This window comes from Schistocerca gregaria, chromosome 2 (genome assembly GCF_023897955.1).
Source record: "Schistocerca gregaria isolate iqSchGreg1 chromosome 2, iqSchGreg1.2, whole genome shotgun sequence".
Classification (NCBI taxonomy): domain Eukaryota; kingdom Metazoa; phylum Arthropoda; class Insecta; order Orthoptera; family Acrididae; genus Schistocerca; species Schistocerca gregaria.
In genome coordinates, this window is record NC_064921.1 from 223,828,211 (window position 1) to 223,854,669 (window position 26,459).

The 26,459-nt window shown below is 41.9% G+C and overlaps 1 protein-coding gene across 1 annotated transcript in view; it reads left to right on the top strand.

Moving 5' to 3' along the window:
• LOC126336729 (glutathione S-transferase D5-like) overlaps positions 1 to 25,440 on the top strand; it is a 34,519-nt gene extending 9,079 nt beyond the window's left edge. The window contains exons 3-6 of the mRNA XM_050000716.1: positions 2,189 to 2,247; positions 11,015 to 11,153; positions 18,905 to 19,066; positions 25,204 to 25,440. Coding sequence (XP_049856673.1) covers positions 2,189 to 2,247; positions 11,015 to 11,153; positions 18,905 to 19,066; positions 25,204 to 25,350 — 507 coding nt within the window. The 3' untranslated portion in view covers positions 25,351 to 25,440. The remainder of the gene's footprint in view (positions 1 to 2,188; positions 2,248 to 11,014; positions 11,154 to 18,904; positions 19,067 to 25,203) is intronic.
• The last annotated feature ends 1,019 nt before the right edge of the window (positions 25,441 to 26,459 follow it).

Here is a 26,459-nt window from a genome sequence, read left to right on the forward strand (position 1 = left end):
GTAATTCGTTCTGTTCGGCTGCGTCCACTTGTCGTTCATTACTGGCCTAAAGTTATGTTCATAATCATGAGAGAGTAAAGCGAAACATTGGACCAAGGCGTTGCGGCAAGACCAGTGAATCTTGTCCTTATCTCTTATCAGTTGTTTTCTTCGGGGAGCTACTTGACCGATTAGTCGTGGCTGCACGGTCTGGAAGGTCTGCAGAAAAGCCGGGAGAGCGGTGTGCTGACCACAGTACCACTCCATACCGCACCCACATGACGCCCCATGTTAGGGAGGACACGGCGGTTGTAGACACCCTTAGGCCATCATGGCCTCACGAGGAACTTGTTTATCCCAAATGTTCACAGGGTCGGTATGTTAATCCGTCCCTGCTCGGAGTTTTGTGAACCCCATCCGAATGCGTCTAGTGTCGTTCCATGTGGACGTACGAAAACATTTTTTATCCGTTTGCTTATTGTGTAACGGATGGAGGACGTCAGTACCAGCTCAGTATACACTTAGTCGGATCTGGGAGATCGCCTAAAAACCGTATCCAGGCTCCCTAGCACACCTGCCGTCATCGTTAATCCGCCAAGCATATTCGATCCGGGGTCGGCGCTCCTCCCCAAATCCCAGAAGGGGCTTTCTAACGTGCACGGGTATCTGGGGGAGGTGGGGGGAGGGGCAGTGAGATACTCAATTGTCTAAAAGATGTGTAAATGGTCTACCGTAAATTGCTCTCTCTAAGTCCATCCGTTTATTACTGATTAACTGAGAAACCTGATATTGCCCAGATGTTTGTTTATAGCTGCTCCTGAGACTTCTTACACATGGACTTTGTTTTTAACTTAGAAAGCTTCTTAGTATGCAACGCTCGAAGTAGTTTGATTTGGGACGTGAATGAACAACTTACTTGCTTCACTAGAATGCACTGGAGAGAGCCACATATAGCTGGTCATGCAAAAAGCAGCTGCCACTAAGACCCACGCCCGCAACATACAGCGTCTGACTTTGTTTTTTGTTATTGTCATGCCATAACATAAGATCACTGGGAAATGTACATGTTTAAAGTGAGGCGGCAAATTGTCACGAATAAATGGGATTTGGGGTATAAAACTCTCTCCTCCACCACGGCCCATCAAAATTTCCCCTTATTTATTTTATGTTGAAGAGGAGTAGCTATAAGACTCCGTGAGCGAGGGTTTCTGAGGAGAGAGATAATGTATGACGCTCTCTATCAGAGCTAAGGTGCGCCTTGCTTTCATAACGAGTTTCCAAAGATCGATTGAAGCCTGATGTTTTGGAACCATAGCAAGTCTCGTCTCGCTATCTTAACTGGATTCTTGAGATCGCATCGTCTTCAGTCTTTTAGCCATTTTGGTGTATTCTGAAAGACTCGACTGTTCTCTAAAATTTTTTATTTGCATACAGAAAGAAATTAAAATGTAATATGTAGGCACCTGAATCACAAAGCAACCTTAATAGCTCTTTTCTCCTAACCTATCTAAAGAAGTAAAGTAATATCGTTAAGATTTTAATACACAATGCGAAATCAGTAGTTCCGTATATCCTAGCTGTCAGTTTATTTTTGCAGATATAAGGCTGCAGCACTTAATTCTGTCACTGATGTAAACGTCCGGAAATCCATTTCTCAATGAGTTAAAAAAAACTAACAGTGCCTTCTGTTGGTTCTTTGGCGTACTACGTCGCACTGATTAAACACCTGAACTATTAAACTCAACAGATGATTTTAGATAAAAATTTAAATTACGATATCTTTTTTTTCATGATACGATTGTGATCAAATGCAGCCTGTAAGTCGCCCCAAGCTACGCTCAAGTTACCTGCGAAATCTGGATGAAAGGTCGTTTAATAGTTTTGGGGATTACCGTTTTCTAACAGACAGACACGACGATTTTAGATAAACTGAAATCACGGTGTTTTTTTGTGATCCGATTTTGGTGAAATAAATCCTAACCTTTGTCCCAATATACGATAAAGTGAAAATGTTTGGAGATTAGCGTCTTTACACAACGGATTTGTGGTTTTATTATCAGTATAGAAACAGACAGTTTACAATAACGTTGACAGGATTTTTCAGTGAGGTGCTTTACAATTCACACGATTTCTGGCCGTTTCTCTTTTTTACTGTGTGAAAATTAAGTATACAATTCCTACTTGCTACATTTTGATGTAATTGTTCCAGAAATTCCCCCAGCATCAAGTCCCAGCATTGGATGACAACGGCCTGTACATTTCCGAAAGGTGAGCATAAGATAGATTTTATGTCAGTTTTGATTTGGTAAAAAATTTCCACAATGAATGCTCTCAGCAAAGTGTACACTACTTTGAAACTTCCTATCAGATTAAAACTGTATTCCGGGCAGGGAGGGATCTTGCTATAAAGACGAGTCATAAGACGTGCTTCGATGACTCACTCAGTAAGAGCGTTGTCTGCAATGGTCACATGTGCCGGATTCGAGTCTCCGTTAGCAGACAGTTTTAATCCTTCAGGAAGTTTCATCAACAATTATTTTTGTATAGACTGGAACCTACAGTCTCATTTACCTTCCAACCACAACGATGGGATGATGAACCGTGTGCTTTTCCGATTAAACAAGCACGGTTTTTGCTCTATAGAAGCTTTAAGTACAGCAGTAACATCTAACGGAAATCATTACCAGATAATACTTAAAGAAGGGAACTTCTGTAATATATATCCGGTATAGTGTGGTATATTTCCATGTAGACATTGGGCTATAACTCATATAAAGATTTCATGAGTCTCCAGTAATATCATATAGTTTCATTCCCTAGAGACTTCAGCAGAGTCCTCTGCGGCTAATCTAAAATGGTAACTGGCTGCCGTAGAGTTCCTTTAATATGTTATTTATTTTTTAATGCTGTAAACACATTTGATTTCCTGCCCTGAAGAGCAGGGCAGGCTGTTTGATATTCAGGTAAACTGTCAAGGTTTTTTTTTTACTTTTTTCCGTATCCTGGCCGTGCGGTCAGGGCGAACTGTACAGGATTTTCTCTACTATCGCCTACAGCCTATGATCTCAGATGAGCTGTCTCTCGTCAAATGAGAATACGTAGGCCTATGGCTCCCGTCCCACTACAATGCTGCATCCTCACAATGGCCGGATCGTAGTACGCACTAAACTGCGAGCCACTGTCTTTATTGTCGTTGTCGACGAATACAATCATGTGTCCTTTTTTATAAAGCATGCCTCAATTCCATAGGTAGCGCAGGTGCAAACACAACCACAGAACAAAGCTAAAGCTCACAAAGACAGAATGAGCTGGATCGGCGGCAGCGGCCAAACTCCCTGGAAGTCCGCCTGACCAGATTGTCTCCTAGTCGGCGATCCAATGATGTTCGCAATGACCCGAAAGACCGTTCGTTTCCTCCACTTGGATTATGAGTTCACAATGAAACGAAGGTTGTCTTGGCGCATATAATTCTAATGATGATTGCCTCAGAAAGTCTATCGTCTTCCTTATTATTCGTGAAAATAGGCAGTTTTCGGTAAGTAAGCTAGAGATATTCACAACGTAATTATCTTATTCCAAACTGCGACTGCATTGCTCTTTCAAGTTGGCAACGCGGAAGAAATGATTTCTACAGAATGCGAAGTCCATTGACAAGACTGTCCTCAGCTCGTGGTCTAGTGGCTAGCGTTGGTGCCTCTGGATCATCGGGTCCCGGGTTCGATTCGCGGCCGGGTTGGGGATTTTCTCCACCCGGGAGCTGAGTGTTTGTGTTGTCATCATCATCATCATCATCATGCGTGACTGTGGCTGGATTGGATTCTAGAAAACTTGGATTGCGTGAAATTGGGCCTTAGTACGGGCGTTGATGACCGCAGAGTTGAGGGCCCACGAATCAAACATCATCATCATTGAAAAGACTGGTTTCAGTTTTAATTTTTATTGCACAAAACATTTCAAGTGTTCGTTAGCTTTGCGTGTTGCCTACGTTTGCGCAGTTCCCTCTCTCTCTCTCTCTCTCTCTCTCTCTCTCTCTCTCTCTCTCTCTCTCTCTGAAACATAAAGCACAGGTAAACTGCCTGTGCAGCATGGTGGAAGCAAGACATGGCTCTACGAGTACATCTATACTCTGCGAATCACTGTGACGTGTATGGAAGAGTATATTGTAACAGTTATAACGGTTTCTCCCATCCAATTCACCTAAGGAGCGCGAGAAGAACGTTTAAATGCCTCTGTCCGTTCTGTAATTAATCTAATCTTGTCCTCACGATCGTTTTTGAAGCGATATAACGCCGCTTCTATAAACTTTATTAGTAGTCTTTCTCGGAATAATTTCTATCTTCAAGATACTGCCAGTTCAGTTCTTTCGACGCCTCTGTGAAATTCACCCACGGATCAATCAAACTCGAAACTATTCGTGCTGCCCTTCTCTGCATACGTTCAACATCCCCTGTTAGTCCTATTTGGTACGAGTCCCATACACTTGAGCTTATTCTAGCTTGAGAAGCACGAGTGATTTTCCAGCAGTCTCCTTTTTATACTGACTGAATTTATCTACAGGGTGTTTCAAAAATGACCGGTATATTTGAAACGGCAATAAAAACTAAACGAGCATCAATAGAAATACACCGTTTGTTGCAATATGCTTGGGACAACAGTACATTTTCAGGCGGACAAACTTTTGAAATTACAGTAGTTACAATTTTCAACAACAGATGGCGCTGCAAGTGATGTGAAAGATATAGAAGACAACGCAGTCTGTGGGTGCGCCATTCTGTACGTCGTCTTTCTGCTGTAAGCGTGTGCTGTTCACAACGTGCAAGTGTGCTGTGGACAACATGGTTTATTCCATAGAACAGAGGATTTTTCTGGTGTTGGAATTCCACCGCCTAGAACACAGTGTTGTTGCAACAAGACGAAGTTTTCAACGGAGGTTTAATGTAACCAAAGGACCGAAAAGCGATACAATAAAGGATCTGTTTGAAAAATTTCAACGGACTGGGAACGTGACGGATGAATGTGCTGGAAACGTAGGGCGACCGTGTACGGCAACCACAAAGGGCAACGCGCAGCTAGTGCAGCAGGTGACCCAACAGCGGCCTCGGGTTTCCGTTCGCCGTGTTGCAACTGCGGTCCAAATGACGCCAACGTCCACGTATCGTCTCATACGCCAGAGTTTACACCTCTATCCATACAAAATTCAAACGCGGCAACCCCTCAGCGCCGCTACCATTGCTGCACGAGAGACATTCTCTAACGATATAGTGCACAGGATTGATGACGGCGATATGCATGTGGGCAGCATTTGGTTTACTGATTAAGCTTATTTTTACCTGGACGGCTTCGTCAATAAACAGAACTGGCGCATATGGGGAACCGAAAAGCCCCATGTTACAGTCCCATCGTCCCTGCATCCTCAAAAAGTACTGGTCTGGGCCGCCATTTCTTCCAAAGGAATCATTGGCCCATTTTTCAGATCAGAAACGATTACTGCATCACGCTATCTGGACATTCTTCGTGAATTTGTGGCGGTACAAACTGCCTTAGACGACACTGCGAACACCTCGTGGTTTATGCAAGATGGTGCGCGGCCACATCGCACGGCCGACGTCTTTAATTTCCTGAATGAATATTTCGATGATCGTGTGATTGCTTTGGGCTATCCGAAACATACAGGAGGCGGCGTGGATTGGCCTCCCTATTCGCCAGACATGAACCCCTGTGACTTCTTTCTGTGGGGACACTTGAAAGACCAGGTGTACCGCCAGTATCCAGAAACAATTGAACAGCTGAAGCAGTACATCTCATCTGCATGTGAAGCCATTCCGCCAGACACGTTGTCAAAGATTTCGGGTAATTTCATTTAGAGACTACGCCATATTATTGCTACGCATGGTGGATATGTAGAAAATACCGTACTATAGAGTTTCCCAGACCGCAGCGCCATCTGTTGTTGACAATTGTAACTACTGTAATTTCGAAAGTTTGTCGGCCTGAAAATGTACTGTTGTCCCAAGCATATTGCAACAAACGGTGTATTTCTATCGCTGCTCGTTTAGTTTGTATTGCCGTTTCAAATATACCGGTCATTTTTGAAACACCCTGTAGTATCCTACCAATAAACCGAAGTCTGCCACATGCTTTACCCACAACTGGGCTTATGTGATCGATCCATTTTATGTCCCTACTAAGTGTTAGTCCCAAGTGTTTAATTCCAGCGTGGTTCATTGACATTATATTCACAGAATACCATGTTCGATCGTTTGTGAAGTGCAGTTTTACATTACTGAACATTTAAAGCAAGTTGACAATCTTTACATAACTCTGAAATCTTATCAAAATCTGACTGAATATATTGTGCACCTTCGTTCAGACTTTCGGTACACGCTTAAATTCTTCTTAAAGATCTCCTGCTACCAGCCTCAAGTTTTAACCATATTTCTATGCCTAGTATTATGTGAGCTTCAGTGCTGTTTAGGAGCTCTAACAAACTCTGGCAATTTGCGAATACTTTGGCAGTTAACGTGTAGATTTTAATACTCTCACGTTTCTTTGGATTACACTCATCCTTCCTGTTCGGTACTTCGCTGTGTTGGAAGATGTTATGGCCATTTCAGAAGGAATACAACACTGTTAGATGTACGCTGTTTGGAAGAAGATCACTTTGAGGGGAAACCGTCATTTTCTCTAGCACCAGCAGAGACAGATTAGCACTGAACGTCCAAATCACTTGAATGCCTTTAGAGAAAGATTAGTATACCAAATAGGTACGGATAGAGAAGTACCTCTTCGTTATAAGTAAAATGCTGCAAATTCATGTAGGTCCAGGGTGGTTTGTAATTATCGTGTGACAGCGAAACTTGGTAGATATGTTAATGCATTAATGTGGAACCGATTCGCGCTGTAAAAATTAGTTACCATTTTGGCCACCAGGTGCAAATCTGCACTGTACACTGCTTTTATGACGGTATGAAATCAATACTGTCATTTGACAAGCCATAACGTGAGTGAAGGGTAACGCTATCGAAAAGAGAGCCCGTACGCTTTTAGTGAAACTGTTTCGTATTTACCCCAGGTATTTCACCACTGCATTGAGGGAGTATCGCCGACTGAAAGATCTGAAAAGAGGCCCGATGCCATCATGTGGTTTTAAGAAGATAACGAAATTCGAAAACACGGGTGAGTTTGGTGTGGCAGCTGGAAGAGGATGGCGTCTTATCCCAATGGAAGCTACTGACGAGGTTTCTGTCGCTGGTAACTGGCCATGCCGCACGTATCCCGAGTAGCGCTATTGCTCGTGCAGCGTCATGAGCACCGTCCATCCCATGGTCAACAGCACAAAATGTTTTGAGGTCTACTTTACAATGGTGCCCAGATCAAGACGGTGCAGCAGCTGAATCTCATGATCCGCAGAAACAATCTGAATTTACTCATCGTTTCTGGTACGCAACGAAGCTGATGACATGTGCTCGGGCAATATTCTATGGAGCGACAAGACACATTTTCCACTACAGGGGGCAGTGAATACACAGAACTGTCGAAATACACAGAAGTGTCGAAGTTGGGGTACTGTTGTCCGACACAGTAGCATAGCGGTAGCGTTACCGCCTACCACGCACGGGGTACGGGTTCGATTCCCAGCAGGAGACTAGGTGTGTCCTTCATCATCACTTGCACCATCATTGACCCGCAAGTCGCCGAAGTGGCGTCAACTAAAAAGGACTTGCAATACGGCGGCCGAACATCCCCGAATTAAGATTCCCGGCCAACAATGCCATACGATCATTTCATTATTTTTTGGAGGGGGGGGGGAGGGGGGGTACTGCTAAAACGCTTGTTGTGCACGAAGAGCCACTGCACACGGCGGAAGTGACTGTCTACTGTAGAATCAGAAGCACCCTTATTCTAGTTCCACTCTTCTTTGAAGAGATTACGCCCAGAGGCCCTGTTCAGTATGTGCCTCTTGGTTTGGAAGAGCGCATCTGTGTGGAAATCACTGTCTTCGTGAAAGATGTGGCAACTCCTCATGTCACTCACCCGTTGAAAGATGAGCTTAATGCAACCTTCCACCAACATGTTATCTCCTGAGGTTTTTTAGATGAATGGTCTACAGTATCACCTGATCTGAATACATTTGACTTCCGGCTCTTGGGATATCTAAAAGAAAGCGTTTGACAGGAACACGTTCGATCTCTATTTTACCTGAAGGCCAGGAACACATCGCTCAGATTCCACCGGAAATGCTACGAGCAACTGTTGATCATATCGTTTTACGGATGCAACATCTCGTCTCCGGAGCTCATACTGGACGAATTGTGTAGGTGGCGGGTCATAATAAAAATCAACATAATGCCTTTGTCATCTGTTTGACCTTTCCTGCCCACGTGCAGTTCCTAATCCATTACATATGGACCACCGCAGCGCCATATTTGCACCTGGTTGCCGAAATCGGAAGTAATTTTATTTTCATCGTAAGTCGGTTTCGCTTTAACGCATTAGAATATCTACCAAGTTTTGCTGCCATGCGATAATTCCAGCTCACGTTAGACCTCTGTGAGTATCTACGCTTTATTTATAACCACCCTGCAGATTTGCCATAGCCTCGTTGAAGTGGAATTTGTCAGAAAAAAAATTAGGGGGACCTGTAAAACTCAAAGGAACCTGAAAAACTTAAATCTAAATGGTTCAACCAATATTTGAAGCTCTCTGTTCTGGAATACTAGTCGACTTTCTTAACTGCTGTTCCGTTTCAGTCGACCGTTTCCATCTAATCTCGTTCTATATTATACACTACTGGCCATTAAAATTGCTACACCACGAATATGACATGGTACAAACGCGAAATTTAACCGACAGGAAGAAGATGCAGTGATACGCAAATGATTAGCTTTTCAGAACATTCATACATTGTTGGCGCCGGTGGTGACACCTACAACGTGCTGACATGAGGAAAGTTTCCAACTGATTTCTCACACACAAACAGCAGTTGACCGGCGTTGCCTGGTGAAACGTTGTTGTGATGCCTCGTGTAAGGAGGAGAAGTGCGTACCATCACGTTTCCGACTTTGATAAAGGTCGGACTGTAGCCAATCGCTATTGCGATTTATCGTATCGTGACATTGCTGCTCGCGTTGGTCGAGATCCAACGACTGTTAGCAGAATATAGAATCGGTGGGTTCAGGAGGGTAATATGGAACGCCGTCCTGGATCCCAACTGCCTCGTATCAGCAGTCGAAATGACAGGCATCTTATCCGCATCGCTGTAACGGATCGTGCAGCCACGTCTCGATCCCTGTGTCAACAGATGAGGACGTTTGCAAGACAACAACCATCTGCACGAACAGTTCGAGGACGTTTGCAGCAGCATGGACTATCAGCTCGGAGACCTTAGCTGCGGTTACCCATGACGCTGCATCACAGACAGGAGCGCCTGCAATTGTGTACTCAACGACGAACCTGGGTGCACGAATGGCAATACGTCATTTTTTCTGATGAATCCGGGTTCTGTCTACAGCATCATGATGGTCGCATCCGTGTCTGGCGACATCGTGGTGAACGCAAATTGGAAGCGTGTATTCGTCATCGCCGTACTGGCGTATCACCTGGCGTGATGGTACGAGGTGCCATTGGTTAGACGTCTCGGTCACCTGTTGTTCGCATTGACGGTCCTTGGAACAGTGGACGTTACATTTCATATGTGTTACGAGCCGTGGCTCTACCCTACATTCGATCCCTGCGAAACCCTACATTTCAGCAGGATAATGCACGACCGCATGTTGCAGGTCCTGTACAGGCCTTTCTGGATACAGAAAATATTCGACTGCTGCCCTGGCCAGCACATTCTCCAGATCTCTCACCAACTGAAACCGTCTGGCAACGGTGGCCGAGCAACTAGCTCGTCACAATACGCCAGTCACTACTCTTGATGAACTGTGGTATCGTGTTGAAGCTGCATGGGCAGCTGTACCTGTACACGCCATCCAAGCTCTGTTTGACTCAATGCCCAGGCGTATCAAGGCCGTTATTACTGCCCGAGGTGGCTGTGCTGGGTACTGATTTCTCAGGATCTAAGAACCCAAATTGCGTGAAAATGTTATCACATGTCAGTTCTGGTATAATCTATTTTCCATTGGATACCCATTTATCGTCTGCATTTCTCCTTGGTGTAGAAATTGTAATGGCCAGTAGTGTACATACCACAGCCACTGGTCCTTAGTGTGAACAGTACGCACAAATCACTCGTAGCTTCCTGCACTTGACGCAACATATCAGCATGAACTACCGTAATCTATAACAGATACAATGTCTCGTTAGATTACTAGCAATAAACAGATCGACTGATATGTCCTTTGTACTATTTTAATTAATGAGTCCTGTAAAAAATGACACGCTGCTCAACTAACTCTAACAGGGAGTTCTGCCCTAATCCAGTGGATGTATTGTCTGCTGGACGTCTGTTATATCTGATGGTGAGCTGCTTTGAAAGAATATTTTTGATGAGCTGCTTCATAGAGCTGCCTATTGCGGTGTAGTAAACACTGAAACCCGCTCTCGCCTCATTTCTGCTCCTTAAAAGGCTCGAATGTCCCATTGTTTCCCTGTGATGATTCCGGTCGTGAAAAACAAACTGTAGTTGCTCTAAAGCAACTAATAACTGAAGTCAATACCACCTCATCTCCCCCAAGTCACAGCGATCTCCTCATCTCTCCTTGATAAATCATTAATTGTTCCGTTTCTGTGTCAAGACTGAATGCTTTATTCATTCAGACTAGCTAGCCTGTCCACAGTCCTCTTTGTGTCATTATTTTTTTTTCTTTTTGGATTGCACCATTCCATACTTTTTGAAGTTACACTGCTGACGTTGTGTTGTGGCAAAGTTTCCATTATTCATAGGTTACGCAAAATACACATTATACAAATTTGTTTTCACAAGATTTTTCCTGAATTTTCTGTAGTAACAATGACAAGAAGTAAATCTTTAAGATATTAAGTTGAGTAAAACGATTACTAACAATATTTTCTTTTTTGTTTTTAATAGTCGTGCCATCGCCATGTACCTCGTGTCCAAGTATGCAAAAGATGACTCTCTCTACCCTAAGGACGTAAGCAAACGTGCTCTCGTTGACCAAAGGCTGTTTTTTGACCAGGATCTGTACGCCAGATTTTTGAAAGTGTTCGTAAGTACCTATTTTAATATTTCACTAACAGTATCTCGTTCTTTTGTATGTTTCACAATTTAAACATTCCAGGTGTTACAGAGAGTACACTTATCTGGATTACGATATAAAAGTACCTGTTACTCACTACAAGTTTCGCTCGCTACCTTTGGTATTACCCATGAGCTCATTCCAGAAGTTACGATCCACGTTGAGTTTCATATCTGCAGAATAAAAACCGTTTCGTGCAACACATATTCTGTCTGATCCAAGGTATTCGGACATCCCTCTGTAATGTGGTACTGACAACTAGACGTCACGACAGGTGGAGCTGATAGTATAGAAGGAGGCGGTGAGTATTGTCCGTGGTGAAGCATAACAGCAGAATGGGTCGGTCAGAAGAGTTCGGCGACCTTCGTCACTGGATATCAACTGAGTAACAGGTCCATCAGACACATTTCAACTCTTCTAAAACTGCTAAAGTCAACTTTTGGTGATACGACTGTGAGTTGGAAAGGCGAAGGAATGGTACAGCTAAACCAAGATCAGACCTAATCTACTGATGGGCAGGAGCCGTCGAGCATTGTGGGGAGTCGGGAGTGGTTACCAAAAATCACTTGAAATCAGTGGCAGGAATCAATCGTGAGTTCGTAAGTGGTATTACCAGTCTAGCTACCACAATGACTGTGCATAAATATTTAGAAAGAATGAGATATAACGGTCCAGCAGCTCCTCGTAAGCCACAGGTTCCCGTAGTCAACACTAAACGAAGGTTGAATCTCGAAGTGGACAGAGCGAGTTGACACGGTGGTTAACACAAGCATTCTGGAGGACGGTTCAAACAAGCGTCCGGCCATCCAGATGTAGCTTTCCAGTGATTTCCCTACATCGCTTCAGGCCAATGCCGGGATGATTCCTTTGAAAGAGCACGCCCTACTTCCTTCCCTAATCTGATGGGGCCGATGACCTCGCTGTTTGGCCCCCTACCCCAGACCAACCAACCAAGCTTGAAGTGGCGTAAAGAGCGATACCACTGCACAGTGGATGACTGGAAACGAATAATTTGGAGTAATGAATCACGCTATCACCTGTAGCAATCCTTTGGAAGCGTTTGGGGTTGGAGAATGCCTGAAGAACGTTATTTGCTGTCGTGTCTAGTGTCGACAATGAAATGCGGAGGAGATGCTGTTACAGCACTGAGGTGTTTTTCGTGGTGAGAGTGCGGTCCTCTTGCTTCACTTGAGAAAATGCTAAATGCGGAAGGATAAGAACACATTTTACAGCGTACGCTGCGAACAGTTCGGAGACGCTGGCCATTTGTGTGATTAGACTACAGGCTGTCATAAATCAATATGTGTGTGGCAATGGTTTGTGGACAGTAACATTTATGAGATGGACTGGCCTGCCCAGAGTTCCGACCCTAACCCAATTGAACACCTCTTGAATGGGTTAGAGCGTCTACTTCGCTCCTGACGACGACGTCCAATCTTCTCTGGTTTCGGCTTTTGAAGAAGAGTAGGCCGCCATCTCTCCAGAGACATTCGGTCAACTTGTTGAAAGCGTCGCAAGCAGAGTTCAAGCCGTCATAAAAGCGAAGGGTGGACACACCCCATATTAGAGTCCACTAATAGGTGACCGGTACTAGGTATAATGTAACTGACAGTCTCATCTCCTTTATACATTTTTACAAAGTTATCTGCAAAAACTGTGAACAGATAACACAAATTTCACTATTATTCTTCTATGTAAAATGTTAACAAGATAGTACATAAACCAACTTAACGTTCCAAGATGACTTATGGACGTCATCCCACCCACAAGTAAGTACAACGTAAAATAATATCTTATAGCACGTAGAACAGACGTAGATAAAATGATGTATAAATGTAATGTCAACACGAATACTTGATAATGGCACATACGCCGAAACAGGTTTGCAGCGAACTTAATTAATGAACAAGAAATAAACAATTTGCTGCTAATTATGTCAAAAGTATGAAGAATGTATCATATTAGTACCCTAGGCAAGCTGCGGGCCCACCAGAGAAAAGGTTATTTAATATGATGCTCTCGTATTTAAGAACATACACAAATCGCGGAATATCCTGCTTCGGTTGTTATTCGATGAAGTTTTTAACTATTAACAGCGTTTCTAAATCAGATTTTGGACTGTAAGGCGTACCCAGGAACGGATATAAGCTCATATCACAATTTAGCAATGGAGAATAGTCCAAAATAACCATTGTGGAGGGAAGTGGGGTAGTGAACTACCGAGGATTTATGAGAAACGTTTGAAGCTAGTTAAAGATGTGGATACTGCGATAAGGTAAGCCTAAGGTAAACAGGTCCGTTGAATACAATTGTAAGTCTCTAAAAACAGCAGTCACAGACGCTCTACAAACAAACGTAAGTTCTAGCAAAGTAACTGCGAGGAAACCTTGAGTAACAGAAGAAATATTTCAATTGATCGATGGAGAAAGAAAGTTCAAAAATGTGACGAGAAAGACGGTAACACAGAAATAAAAATCATTTAGGAATAAAATAAGTAGAAAGTACAGGAAAATCAATGCGAAATGGCTGTAGGGAAAGTGTGAAGAAATCTAAAAAGAAATTATCATCGGAAGGACTAAAGTAACTGCGAGGAAACCTTGAGTAACAGAAGAAATATTTCAATTGATCGATGGAGAAAGAAAGTTCAAAAATGTGACGAGAAAGACGGTAACACAGAAATAAAAATCACTTAGGAATAAAATAAGTAGAAAGTACAGGAAAATCAATGCGAAATGGCTGTAGGGAAAGTGTGAAGAAATCTAAAAAGAAATTATCATCGGAAGGACTAATTCAGCGCATAGGAAAGTCAAAAGAAACAGTGGTAACATTACGAGTGCAATGAGTATTCCACTGTTAAACGCAAAGGCGAGATTGGAAAGGTGGAAAGAGTACATTCATGGTCTGTGTTAAGAAGAGGAATTATCTGATTACATGATGGAAGAAGAAATTGAAGTTGATATAGAAGACATGTGGAATCCAGTATTAGTCAGAGTTTAAAAGTACTATTAAAGGCTTGAGATCAAAGAAGACAGAAGGCACAGATAAAGTTCCATTGGAATTTCTAAGATCGCTGCAGGAAGCGGCAACCAACCGATACTTGTGTTTGTGTGTATAATCTATTAAACAGGCGATATACCATCAGACATTCGAAAAAATATCAACCACACAATTCCCAAGATAGCAAAAGCAGGTAAGTGGGAGAACTATCATCGCATAATCAGCTTAACAGTTCATGCAACCAAGTTATTGACAATAATATACATGAGAATGGAAAAGAAAATTGAGGATCTGTTAGATGACGACCACTTTGGCCTTAGGAAAGGTGAAAAGGCACAAGGGAGGCAGGTGTGACAGTGCACTTGATGAGAGAATCAAGACTGAAGGAAAATAAAGGTCAATGGGTCTGTCGATCTGTAAAAAGCATTCACGAATGTAAAATGGTGCAAGATGTTCCAGATTATGACAACCATAGGAGTAAGCTACAGAGAACAACGTGTAATGTATAATATATACAAGAAGCAAGAGGGGGCGATAAGATTGGAAGACCAAGAACGAAATTCTCCAATTAGACAGAGTGTACGGCAGAGATGCAGTCTTTCGTCTTTACTGTGTAATCCATACTTAGAAGAAACAATGCGAAAACAAAAGGAAGGTTCCAGTGCGTTATATGAACTCACATTGGAATGATATCAATTGTATGGTTCACTAATGGTATTGCTATCCTCAATGAAGGAAAACAAGAATCACAGGATCTGCTGATTGGAATGAACAGTCTAATAAGTTCATCGGATGGATTGAGAGTAAACTGAAACAAGGCAAAGGTAATGACAAGAAGCAGAAATGAGAATAGCGAGAAGCTTAACATTAGAATTGGTGATCACGAAGTAAACGAAGTTAAGTAATTCTGCTACCTTGGAAGCAAAGTAGCCCACGACGGACTACGCAAGGAGGACATGAAAAGCAGAGTAGCACAGGCAAAGAAAGCATTCCAGGCCAAAAGACATCTATTAATATCAAATATAGGCTTTAATTTGAGGAACAAATTTCTGACAATGTGAGTTTGGAACACGGCATTGTATGATAGTGAATGATGGACTACGGGAAAACCTGTGAAGAAGAGTATCGAAGCGTTTGAGGGGTGGTGCTACACACCAATGTTAAAAATTAGGTGGTCTGATAAGAAATGAGGAGGTTCTCCGCAAGCTGGCGAAGAAAGGAAGATAGGGAAAACACTAACAAGAAGGAGGGACAGGGTAATAGGACGTGTGTTCAGGACATCAGGACAAAGCTTCCATAGTGCTACAGGGAACTGCAGAGGGTTAGAACTGTAGAATAATACAGCTTCAACACATCGAGCAAATAACTGAAGACGTTGGATGCAAGTGTCATTCAGAGATGAAGAAGTTGGATCAGGGAGTAATTCGTGGAAGGCCGCATCAAACCAGTCAGAAGACCGATGACTCAGAAATATATAATTAATTGGCACAAACTAAAATTTTTCCTCATAATCAAGTTTTCGCAATAGTGGTTTTACTACTGATTTCTTTCATCGCCTGCTCTGAACTCTTCACGTCACACTATATCAATCTACTTAATGTTTGAAATTCATCAAAAACGTCGTTTAATATACTACCAGTTACCTCTTCCCACCTTCTTCCACAGTCGGCATTTTACTTGCAGGCCTCTACATAAAGTTTCTAAATTTTCATTTTTTGCCCATATGTGATATTTGTTGGCTTCTATTTTTGAAAAAGGGTTTTCTGCTTTCACTAACCTGTGACGGTTTTTCTACGTTGTCGATATTGAAAATACCGTCCATCCTGTTTAAAAATTTTTCTTAGTTCCAGCGAATTACGCTATGGAAGCTACAGACCCTAGCACTACTACATGTTCTCCTGCTTCCTATAAAACAGTGTCTTCCTTCCCTTACTACGTCTTCGATAAATAGTTTATGGTAGGTTGTAACTTAGCTGAACATCCTACGTAACACGATGTCATATTCCTTGATTTTTCTAATTGTATTGCTTCCACTTCTTTACTTTGGATTACTAGGTCATTACTATGATTTTATCTCCATCCTTATTAAGGTCTCGCGGTTCTAGGCGCGCAGTCTGGAACCGCGCGACTGCTACGGTCGCAGGTTCGAATCCTGCCTCGGGCATGGATGTGTGTGATGTCCTTAGGTTAGGTTTAAGTAGTTCTACGTTCTAGGGGACTGATGACCGCAGCAGTTGAGCCCCATAGTGCTCAGAGCCATTTGAACCTTATTAAGATTAGAACATTTTATCCGCTATACCTTTTAGAGGAGTGTCTATAGATTCAAAATTGGGATAAATTAGTCCTGGTTTTTATTACCTCATCCATTATAGTCAGACATGAACACAGCAAAAGAGTCACATATCAATCTGTTTTTTATTGCAGATCATTCTGCATTTCAGTTACAGTACAGCCATCATCAGTATGTCTAGTAGCGAGTCATAAAGACCTAAAAAGCAATCTTAAAATTACCTGTGTCTATATGACTCTCAACTAAACACACTGATGATGGTTGTACTGTAGCTGAAATCTAACTAGGCCTGCAATAAAATGCCAGTTAATACGCCACTTTTTGCTGTGTTCATCCCAGATTGCAACCATTTCACAGTAACTGACACCCAAACCTCCACGTGTCAGACACCCAGATCAGTTCCAAAAGTTGCATGTCGATAGAATATCAACCAATATACCGATTTAGTTAGTGCTGTCTGCTGTCGTCCATTAGAACATACATAAATGGTAATTAACGGTATTAAAACGGTATTAAAAATACGAGAACCACGAAGCACAGGAAAAGCGTATCTGTGAGTAATTGTTCGCAGATCTCGCGTAGGTGATTTGGTAGAGCGTTGAAACCCCACTGACGACAATATTTCTTTTTTTAAACTGTTTACGCGTGAAACTGTTACATGTAATTTGCTCCACACACTTAAATGAATGACACTCTGTGTGTGTGTGTGTGTTGTGTGTGTGTGTGTGTGTGTGTGTGTGTGTGTGTGTTTGTGTTTGTGTCTGATTGTGTTTGCATTGATTTTTGAATGTTTCATGTACTAATTATTGATCTTAATGTTTTGTTTATTTATTACTACAACTATTAGTTTTATTATTACTATCATTATTATTATTAATATTACTACTATTTCTTCCACATGTGTGATGCAATTCTTTCGTTATTTTTCTGTTCTGACTATGTATTCTCTCAAACTACAAATGTACGCCACAGGTTTACTGCTTTCAAATAAACGAAGCGAAAGCAGAATGCCAAAAGAACATTGCTGTAAACTCCAAAAAGCCCTTTTACATGTCATTTAGTTGTTGTCCCATATAACACTTTCATGCATAATACAGTAAAAAAAAATATCATTGGAGTTTGAATCCAGCACCCTTGGTACGACTATCCAACGCTCTAACAACTTCTATAAGGAAGCTATACAGGGTACTTACTCACAGTTGTCCTTTTCCTGTGCTCCGTAGTTCTGGTGTTACTTTTAATTAACGTTTACGCCCGTTCTGCTGGACGATAGCACATAATACAAACTAAGTCGGAGTTTTGGTTGATACTCTGTCGACTTACGTTTGTTACCATTCTCAGTGTCTGACATCTAGAGGTTTGGGTATGAACACAACAGTTATCAGTAGAATCCAGCTTGACTTTATCCATCAGTAAACTGAATTTATAAGTTGCTTCTACGTCAAATATAATTTTGTGAAACCAAAGTGACTTACATCTTGTGTCTTCAGTTCTACTTCCAGTTATACTGTAAGACTCAATCAGCTTTAAGTGTAAAACGTCTGGCTTTTCATCCGGTGCTCTCATTTTTTCGACAGACCCTTTTTCGATAAAGCAAGTCTATCAAATTTCTTTCAGTACAGTGGAACACCTCTCGGTTCATACAATTTCAGTAGCACACCAAATAAAAACGACAACTTCAGCGATTCCAGTAGCATCTCTTCAACTTCCGGTGACTTTTCTCCGCTCAAACAATTCATTGTTTTGTCATTTCCCTTCTTGATCAGCTATTTCTCCCAAAGCAATGTCCCTTTATGTATGTTACGAGACAGCTATTTAGCATCTAACGGACTTCCACTCTGCTCCTAGCGCCTGTTTTTCTTTCGGTAGCGTTTAACAAATGCTTCACATTTATCACCGTACGTTAATATTTTAACTTTTACATTCATTAAATTGCATTAATTTCCCTTAGCCCCTCTGTGAATTTATTCTCAAATCTTCTTGGTTGATATTCTAGAAAATTTATTGGTTCTTCTTTGATGAAGGAATTTCATAAAAAAGCTTGTTTAGTAATTGCTTTAGTGGCGCTATCACTGGTAACTTTGCCATTTCTATCGTGCAGTGAAGGTATTGATTGCATGGTATAATTTGCATGCGACCAGAATCCCTTTGTATTGCATGCCAAATTTCGAGACCGTGTTAACGCGTAGCTTCATGCAAGACAATGGAATTTTGAGTGAGGCTCTTCCGGTCACATATTTCTCCTACTGCAGAATCAGATTTAATTTTGAAGTAGGTGGAATTTAATTTCAGCTCTATAACTACTTCACACCTAATAATGTTTCTCCTCCAATGTTGTTCATAATTAGATTTATAGCCCATTTTGTGTTTACCAATTAGTCAGTTGGAAGATCAGAATTTTAATTTAGGTTTCAACCAACTTTTTTGTTCACAGTTGCCAAAATTTCATGGCAAAGAAGTAGAAGCCAGTGACATCGAAAAAGCGAAGGATGGTCTGGAGACTCTGAACAGAATGCTGGACGGCAAACAGTGGCTGGCTGGAGACAACGTCACCCTCGCAGACTACTGTGTTGCTAATTCTGTAACGTCGCTAGAGGTAAGGGGATATTTAACACGAGAAACGCGTATTGGTCTTTGTGAGTTCTCAATTATAACGTGTACAGTTGTAGAAGACATGTATGACACTACTCGAGCTGTAAAATCCAACGCGAAAGTGCTGACCGACGAACATCAAGTGCGTGACGCGTGCCTTTCAAAAACAAATTGTACACGTCTGAGTCATTACTATGACCCGTATGGCCATATCGAGGAAACAGAGCGTCGAAAACTGAAAGCAGCTAACTTGGACTGTCACATGTTAAAAAGAAGAAGGTGATGGGTCTGATCAGTAAATTAATATTCTCACAAATCACGCTGTCGAATGGAAGACACAAAACGTTACAGAGGAGTAACTAATGTACTGAAGTAGGTACAGGTAGCTGGCTACTGGCTAGACAACACGAGACCCCATGTGCTGAAATTACAGTCTGTAAATATTACGGTAGGTGCTCAAATATGTCGTGTTTCTGGAAAGTCAAGCTGCACCGGTGGTGGTTGCTATAGGATAACGACAAACAAATCGCAGATATAACATAATCTGAAGGTGGCGGGGGGGGGGGGGGGGGGGGGGGGGGAAGAAACGAAACCAAAGGGAAGGGAATGAACTGATGATATCAGTTGCATCGGGACTTCCAAGACAGGATCTCCTGCTCACTAAGGAGTTGTGTTAACCACTACACCACCCGGACACAGCGTTCTTCGGAGACGTGTGGACGATCTCGGTACGCTCCCCTGTCGATCCACATTAGATAGCCTGTATACGGAGAGAGTGGCCATAGGTGAAGTTGCCCGTGATTGGTTGATTAGCTTTGGCGCCATTTTTCTGCCAAATGTCTCTCGCTCTTCCTATGTTCTCTGTGCTTTTGAGTTGAAGTTCAGAGGACTTTTGGAAACGATTAAAAGGTATTTGAATTATTGAGAGACTTGTTATGCGTTGGGCATGCGTGTTCGATTTAGTTGTATATCGTTTTTAGTACGTCATTAGCGTTTGCGTGCATACTGGTAGCATCACAAGCTTTTCTGAAGCTAATATCTGACAGTCCTTGCTGAAAACGGAATGTTCCTGTAAATGTTGTGCCATGCTCATTGGACTTTATAGCGTCAAACTTCATTTCGTTCCGAATCAGAACACTAGGCATTATTTTGGTTTTAGTATTATTGCCTGACTGTTGACGCAGGCAAACTGTAAGCACATTTTCCGCAGTTGTCGTGGTCGCTGAAACATTATTCGTAGTAAATAATTGTAGGTACTCTTGAAGACAGTTTTTAATAGGTCTACTTACTGTGGGGTAGAAGGGATACGGTAGTTTTCTTGTTATATTTGGTCGTTATTACAGTAGCCTACATTTAACATTACCTGATTTTTGTAATCTCTTTCGTTTTTTATCTACGAGAGGTGACGCGACAAGAAATACTAATACGTCTCACACTTTTTGCATGTCACAAGTAAACAACTGCTTACGACTTTCATTCATCTGACGTGATACAGGTACGTTAAATCTTTAGCGTTATGCACTTCCGATACAAAACAAATGCTAACACTATTTTTTATGCAAGTAACGAATAATTTTTACAGCCACTGTATCAAATTTTCCTGTTCTGTACGTATTAGGCTACTATGAGTATATTGTAGCTGTAAAGAAAGGCGTTTAACGAATGATTTCGCCAAATTGCCTTGTGCTTTTGATTCGGTGAGTGTGTACTCCACTACTGGCCATTCAAAATTCCCGCCCGCAGTTTGGCAGAAAAATGGCCGCCGTATCGTCCGACTGGCCACCCTCTCCCTACACAGGCTCTCTAATCCACATTCCCATCCAGCGCCACCTATCCCCAGTCGCTGTCCATATCCTTCATGCTTGCTACTAGGAGATTCCCGTAGGAATTCGGACGTTAATGTGCAACCGTACTGAAGGTTGTGGATTCATTGCTCATCGGGGCGAATCAGTTATCTGAATGCATGGTGTCTGTTCTTTCGGACATTCATATAAATCGCAAATTATTATTAGATAATGTTGAGCATCTGGTGAAACTGCGAATTGCTTCGTCGAGGTGTAACCATCAATGCTGACATCTATTGCCAACAACTCATACGTGTTGCAGACGCAATCCAAGAACAACAACCAGGAAGGCTGGGTGAAGTAATGCTAGTCCACGATAACGCCCACCCGCAGTCCTATAGACTGACAAAAAACACTATGCGGAAGTTGGAATGGGAAGTAATTCGGCAATCACGTTATTCACCTGATGTTGCTCCCTGAAATGTTCACCTTTTCCGCTCTCGCCGGCCGTAGTGGCCGTGCGGTTCTGGGCGCTGCAGTTTGGAGCCGAGCGACCCCTACGATCGCAGGTTCGAATCCTGCCTCGGGCATAGATGTGTGAGATGTCCTTAGGTTAGTTAGGTTTAATTAGTTCTACGTTCTAGGAGACGGATGACCTCAGAAGTTCAGTCGCATAGTGCTAAGAGCCATTTGAACCATTTTCCGCTCTCTATCGACAACCTCCAAGGAATTTCCTTTCCGGATGAAAATGACTCCGAACTTGGCTGGACGAGTTCTTTGCCTCAATCCACGTCATTTCTACAGTCGTGGAATCGAAAAGTTACCCCACTGTACGCAGACTGTTGCAAATAGTGAAGAAGAACGTATTAAAGGTGACTAGAGTCTCTGTTATGTGTGTCTATTGTGTTCATTAAAATTGTGGAAAACACTACGAACGTTTGCACCAACACAATAGGTGTATCTCCACATTGTGGAGGAAGCTGCATCGAATGGGCATTTGGAGTCACGTTACTCACAAAAGGCCAGTGCTCTCTGTAATACATAAAGCTGAATAAGAAGCTAGACAGTAGCTCTCTGGACTCACGTAGTGTGTTTCGATGATTCGTGGATTTTTCCTCTCTTCAAATTGTGGAAGTAGTCATTTGTAACGGCGGCCCAATTGGGCACTGGATACACTGTGGATGAAGGGCGTAGTTCAGGCCAGAAGTGATTCTGTGATGTTGTGGGCGAGGTTTTCGCTTCAACACTAGGATCCATTCACTCACGTAAATACTAACCAGGCTGATTATTTCCTTTCTTCTACATCTTCAAGACTATGCTGTCTTCTCTCCCGTTTCCACGACGACAACAATGTTCAGAGGGCTGCGTGCATACCTTCGTGTTTTGACTAATGCTTAGGCACCATAATTGACCTCGACTGGCCCGCTAGATGCTCCGATCTTAACCCAACAGAGAATATGTGAGACTGTGTGGAACAGCGAATGGACTCTCTTCATCCTCGCATGTATAGCATTATCAAGACATGAGGAGTTGTTACACGATATTAGTGTTATGTTTCCTTGGGATTTCTTTTTTGCGGAGTGCCTATTTAAAACTTAGACGAATAAGAATGATGACATTCTTTGATGAACCTGCTCAATTCAAGAAATAATGCCGGACGGAATTAATTGTTCATGCAATGCTCTGTAGGACATTTACAGCTACACGAACCAAGTGGAAACAAATGGTGGGCAGCAACCCTGTCAGTGGCTGCATTATCCACAACAATGATACTGTTAACGCGTTCGTTCGACGAAGTCTCTCTCGATAGCTTCGATTTATCTTGTGAACGCTATTTAGTATTTCCGTACACTATTGTGTTTATCATGTTGCCTTACTGTTATAGTTCTCAGCTGACACATCAACGGAAAAAGGGAGAAACTGCATTTCAGTGGATCCAGCTGGAGAGCAGCTATGTTAATTGATGTACATTTTCTAAGTATTTTCTGTTGTACCCATATTTACATGCAACACGTCTACGACCAATTCATTCTTCAGTAACTTATCTCAAGACAGTGCAAGTTGAATCTTGAAGTATCCATGTATGTAAAGTGGCAGTCTCCCAGTAAGAAACAAAATTATCGTTCTTCTGCAACGCGGATAAAACAGCAAATTCGCACGTGAACGATGTGTGTGGTATGTCTTCAGAGACGTATCACATGTCCGTGTATCATTCCGCTTGACGATATTTCATGATGATACCTCATGGGCTAAGTACTTCAAAACTTAAAATATACAGGGTGGCGCACGACATGTGTTACCACTCTGATTTTGAATATAAACTTTATTGTCAATACAACCTTAAAGGAACAATACTACAATGAAGAGACATCATCCATGGAGATTTGTTCTAACTCAGCACATGCTCAATATCAATATGTCCACCATTTCGTGTCCTAACTTCCTTCAAACGAACACTGGAGTTAGTTATTACCCTACGGCAAATGTCTTCCGTAATTTCACTGCAAGCTTGAAGAATAAGTCTTCTGAGCTCCATTAAATCACGTGGACGTTTTGGGGAAATTTTTCCTTTAGGTACCCCCAAAGAAAAAAGTCACATGGATTGAGGTCTGGACTATTGGGGGCCAATTTTGTCCGTCATTGAAGCGACCTGGAAACCTGAGTGAAATGATCCGCATGTCGAAATGCTCGTGTAAAAACTCATAACACAGTGTTTGCAGAATGTGGCCTTGTTCCATCTTGCATGAACCACTGCGTGCTGAAGGGAAAGGCAGTAGCAAGAAGCTGTGGAATGATGCTATTGCGAAGCATGCTCAAAGAAAAAGGGTCCAATAAGTCCGTGACTGGAAATTGCTGCCCACGCTGTAATCCTTGGAGCATAATGTTGTCGTTCATGAAGAACTTGTGGGTTTTCAGTAGCCGAAAAGCGTACATTTGTTTGTTAACCACACGGTCTAAATGAAAATGCGCCTCGTCTGAAAACCAAACGTTGTTGAGAGTATCTTCCCTATCCTCCGCCAACTGAGCCAACAGTAGTTTCTGCTGCTTGTGTTCTCCAGTGAGCTTCTGAGCACAGGTCATCTTGTATGGGTACATATGGAGGTCACTTTTAAGAATGCGTTGAACGGAGAGTCTGGATATTCCCAGTTGCACTGCTGCTTTTCTACACGATTTTCAAGGACTTCTCTGTACAGCAACTCGTACCGCTTCAATATTCTCCAGCGAACAAACTGGCTTAGGCCGAGTCGCTTCGCTTCCAATACTGTTCTTCCTGTACAAATTTATGGTACAACCTGTGGATAGTCTTCTTGCAAGGGACCTATCGTGTGTTAAACTGTTGTCGAAAACGCCTCTGAGTCACAACAAGGCTTTTCGTTTCATGAAAAAGTAACACAACTGCCGATCGTTGCTGTGTCATCAGTCTTCCATTGTCAGCTATTGCTGCTTACTAGTCTCATAGCGGCAGTATCGTGAATTACACATTTCGTAGCTCATTTGTTTTTCCAAGCTCTGCTGGTACTGCTGTAAAGATCCCAGCGGGATATCTAATGTGCGTCGTAAATTTTGAAAGAAACAATTGGTAACACATTTCGTGCGCCACCTTGTAGAAAAGAGTCACGTCCGTATTTATGTGAAAGACAGTATCAGACAGGAAAAAATCTGTAATAATCTTAGTCTCAAAATCAAGTTACACAATTTATTCCTGCGATAGTCTATCTCCTTAAAGCAGTATTTTCTAAATTTTATTATTTATGAATGTTTCATGTACATACAGCCGATTGTGACATAATATTGTAATATTGTCTCATCTTCAATTACCTGTTAAGTGGGTTCCATGAGTCGAAATCGAGTGGGAGCTGAGGGATGCACTGACACAAACTATCGAACTGTATGGCAGACTCATTACGGGCGCCAACCTTGATAGAATATCAGTTACAGTAGTAACGGCATGCAATTCATGAAGTGCGCCTTAACAGGTACCTGACGATGAGGCCATACTGTTTTGAAATCAGTTGTATGTACATGAGATAACCATCAGAATATAAATAAAAAGTACGGCTGTAAGGAAACTGGCTTCTATTGAAATAGATAATGGACAGCTGAAAGGTCTCAAAAAAAGTTATACAGGTTTCAGCGAGAGTTTATTCATTCCATGTTAGAAATAGTGTAGCTTTAGTCACAAATTTTGCAGATGCACCACACACTTCGTGCTTGTATCACTTAAAAGGGTCTGGTAGGCCTTGTTTAGTGAAATTCAACTTCCTTTCTTTGCTGGTATTTGTTGGTGTGTCTATTTTGTTTACTGGTACCAAACCATTAGCACATTGGCACTAATCTTGTTTCTTTTTACTTTCAGTTAAACCCAGAATCCGGACTTGACCCGAACAAATACTCTAATATCAAGCAGTGGCTTACTCGTCTTGAAAGTTCTAACAGTAAGTATGCGGATCAAATGGAAGCATTCCGCGCATTTGTAAAACAAATCCAGCAGTCAAAGAAGTAAATGTATAAAGAAGTTGGGAAAGTATAGTTTTGTAGTAAAATAATATAAAATGTAAACTTTCTAGTTCAATAAAACTGTTTCTGTGACTTACACTTGCATCATTTATGCCTTCAGTTTGTTAATATGATGATGTGTGGGAGACAGTATGAGTGGAAGACACAAGATGAAGACATCAGTTTATTAGCATACAGCCAAATCCACATTTTTACCACAGTATAGGTCAGCATACGTTGTTCGCCATTTCTTCTTTCAGTAGGATGTGGGAACATGATTTCCATCTCTTTCACACACACGCTTCGGTATTGGTCTACAATTGTGGTAGATCCTTCTATCGCCTAGAATCTTGTGCACAAGCGATAAACGACGCTGCTGGCAATTTTCTGCTCTTGGCCCACTTGGCGCTTTGTACTAACGCTTGCGTTAATTACAATTACAAAATCGTTACACACATTTAACCAAAAAATACACATGTTGCGACGGGACGGTAAATAATAAAGACGAAGTGCGGTTGCAGCGTTTTCACACGAAATGTGCATATACAAATATTGGTTAAAAAATATTATTGCAAATTTTGGCTCTTACGTAAGTCTCAGGGGATGATTTCCATACTTGGTGCATCAGTACACTTCCACATATTATTTTTGATTTAATTATTCTCTCAGACATAAGTACAATTTATGCTAGGGAACAAGAATTAGGCGGTTATTATACTAAAATCAGTTTTTCACGACACAGTTCAATCACTATTTATTGGCTTTGTTCTTTTCTTTCACACAATGAAATTAGCACTGGTAAGAAGGTTTACTGTTCTACTGTAATAATAATCTGACTCCATGCCTCCAATAGGAGTAATGTAGGCTGCTGAAAACGAAAATTATTCAAACAGTTCGAACAGAATCACAAGTCCCACTGTCCTCTTTGTTCTAAGAGTTTTGGCGCGAAACCACAATTCGCCACATGTTCACTTACGACGATGTATACCTCGTAAATCGTACTTACACAAATAATCGTAGCACTTCCAGTTCACCAAATATATGCTTTAACACTTGCGCTATTAAACAATACATTTTGTCGAAATAAAACGGCTTGAAAAAGAATTTTCAAACGAC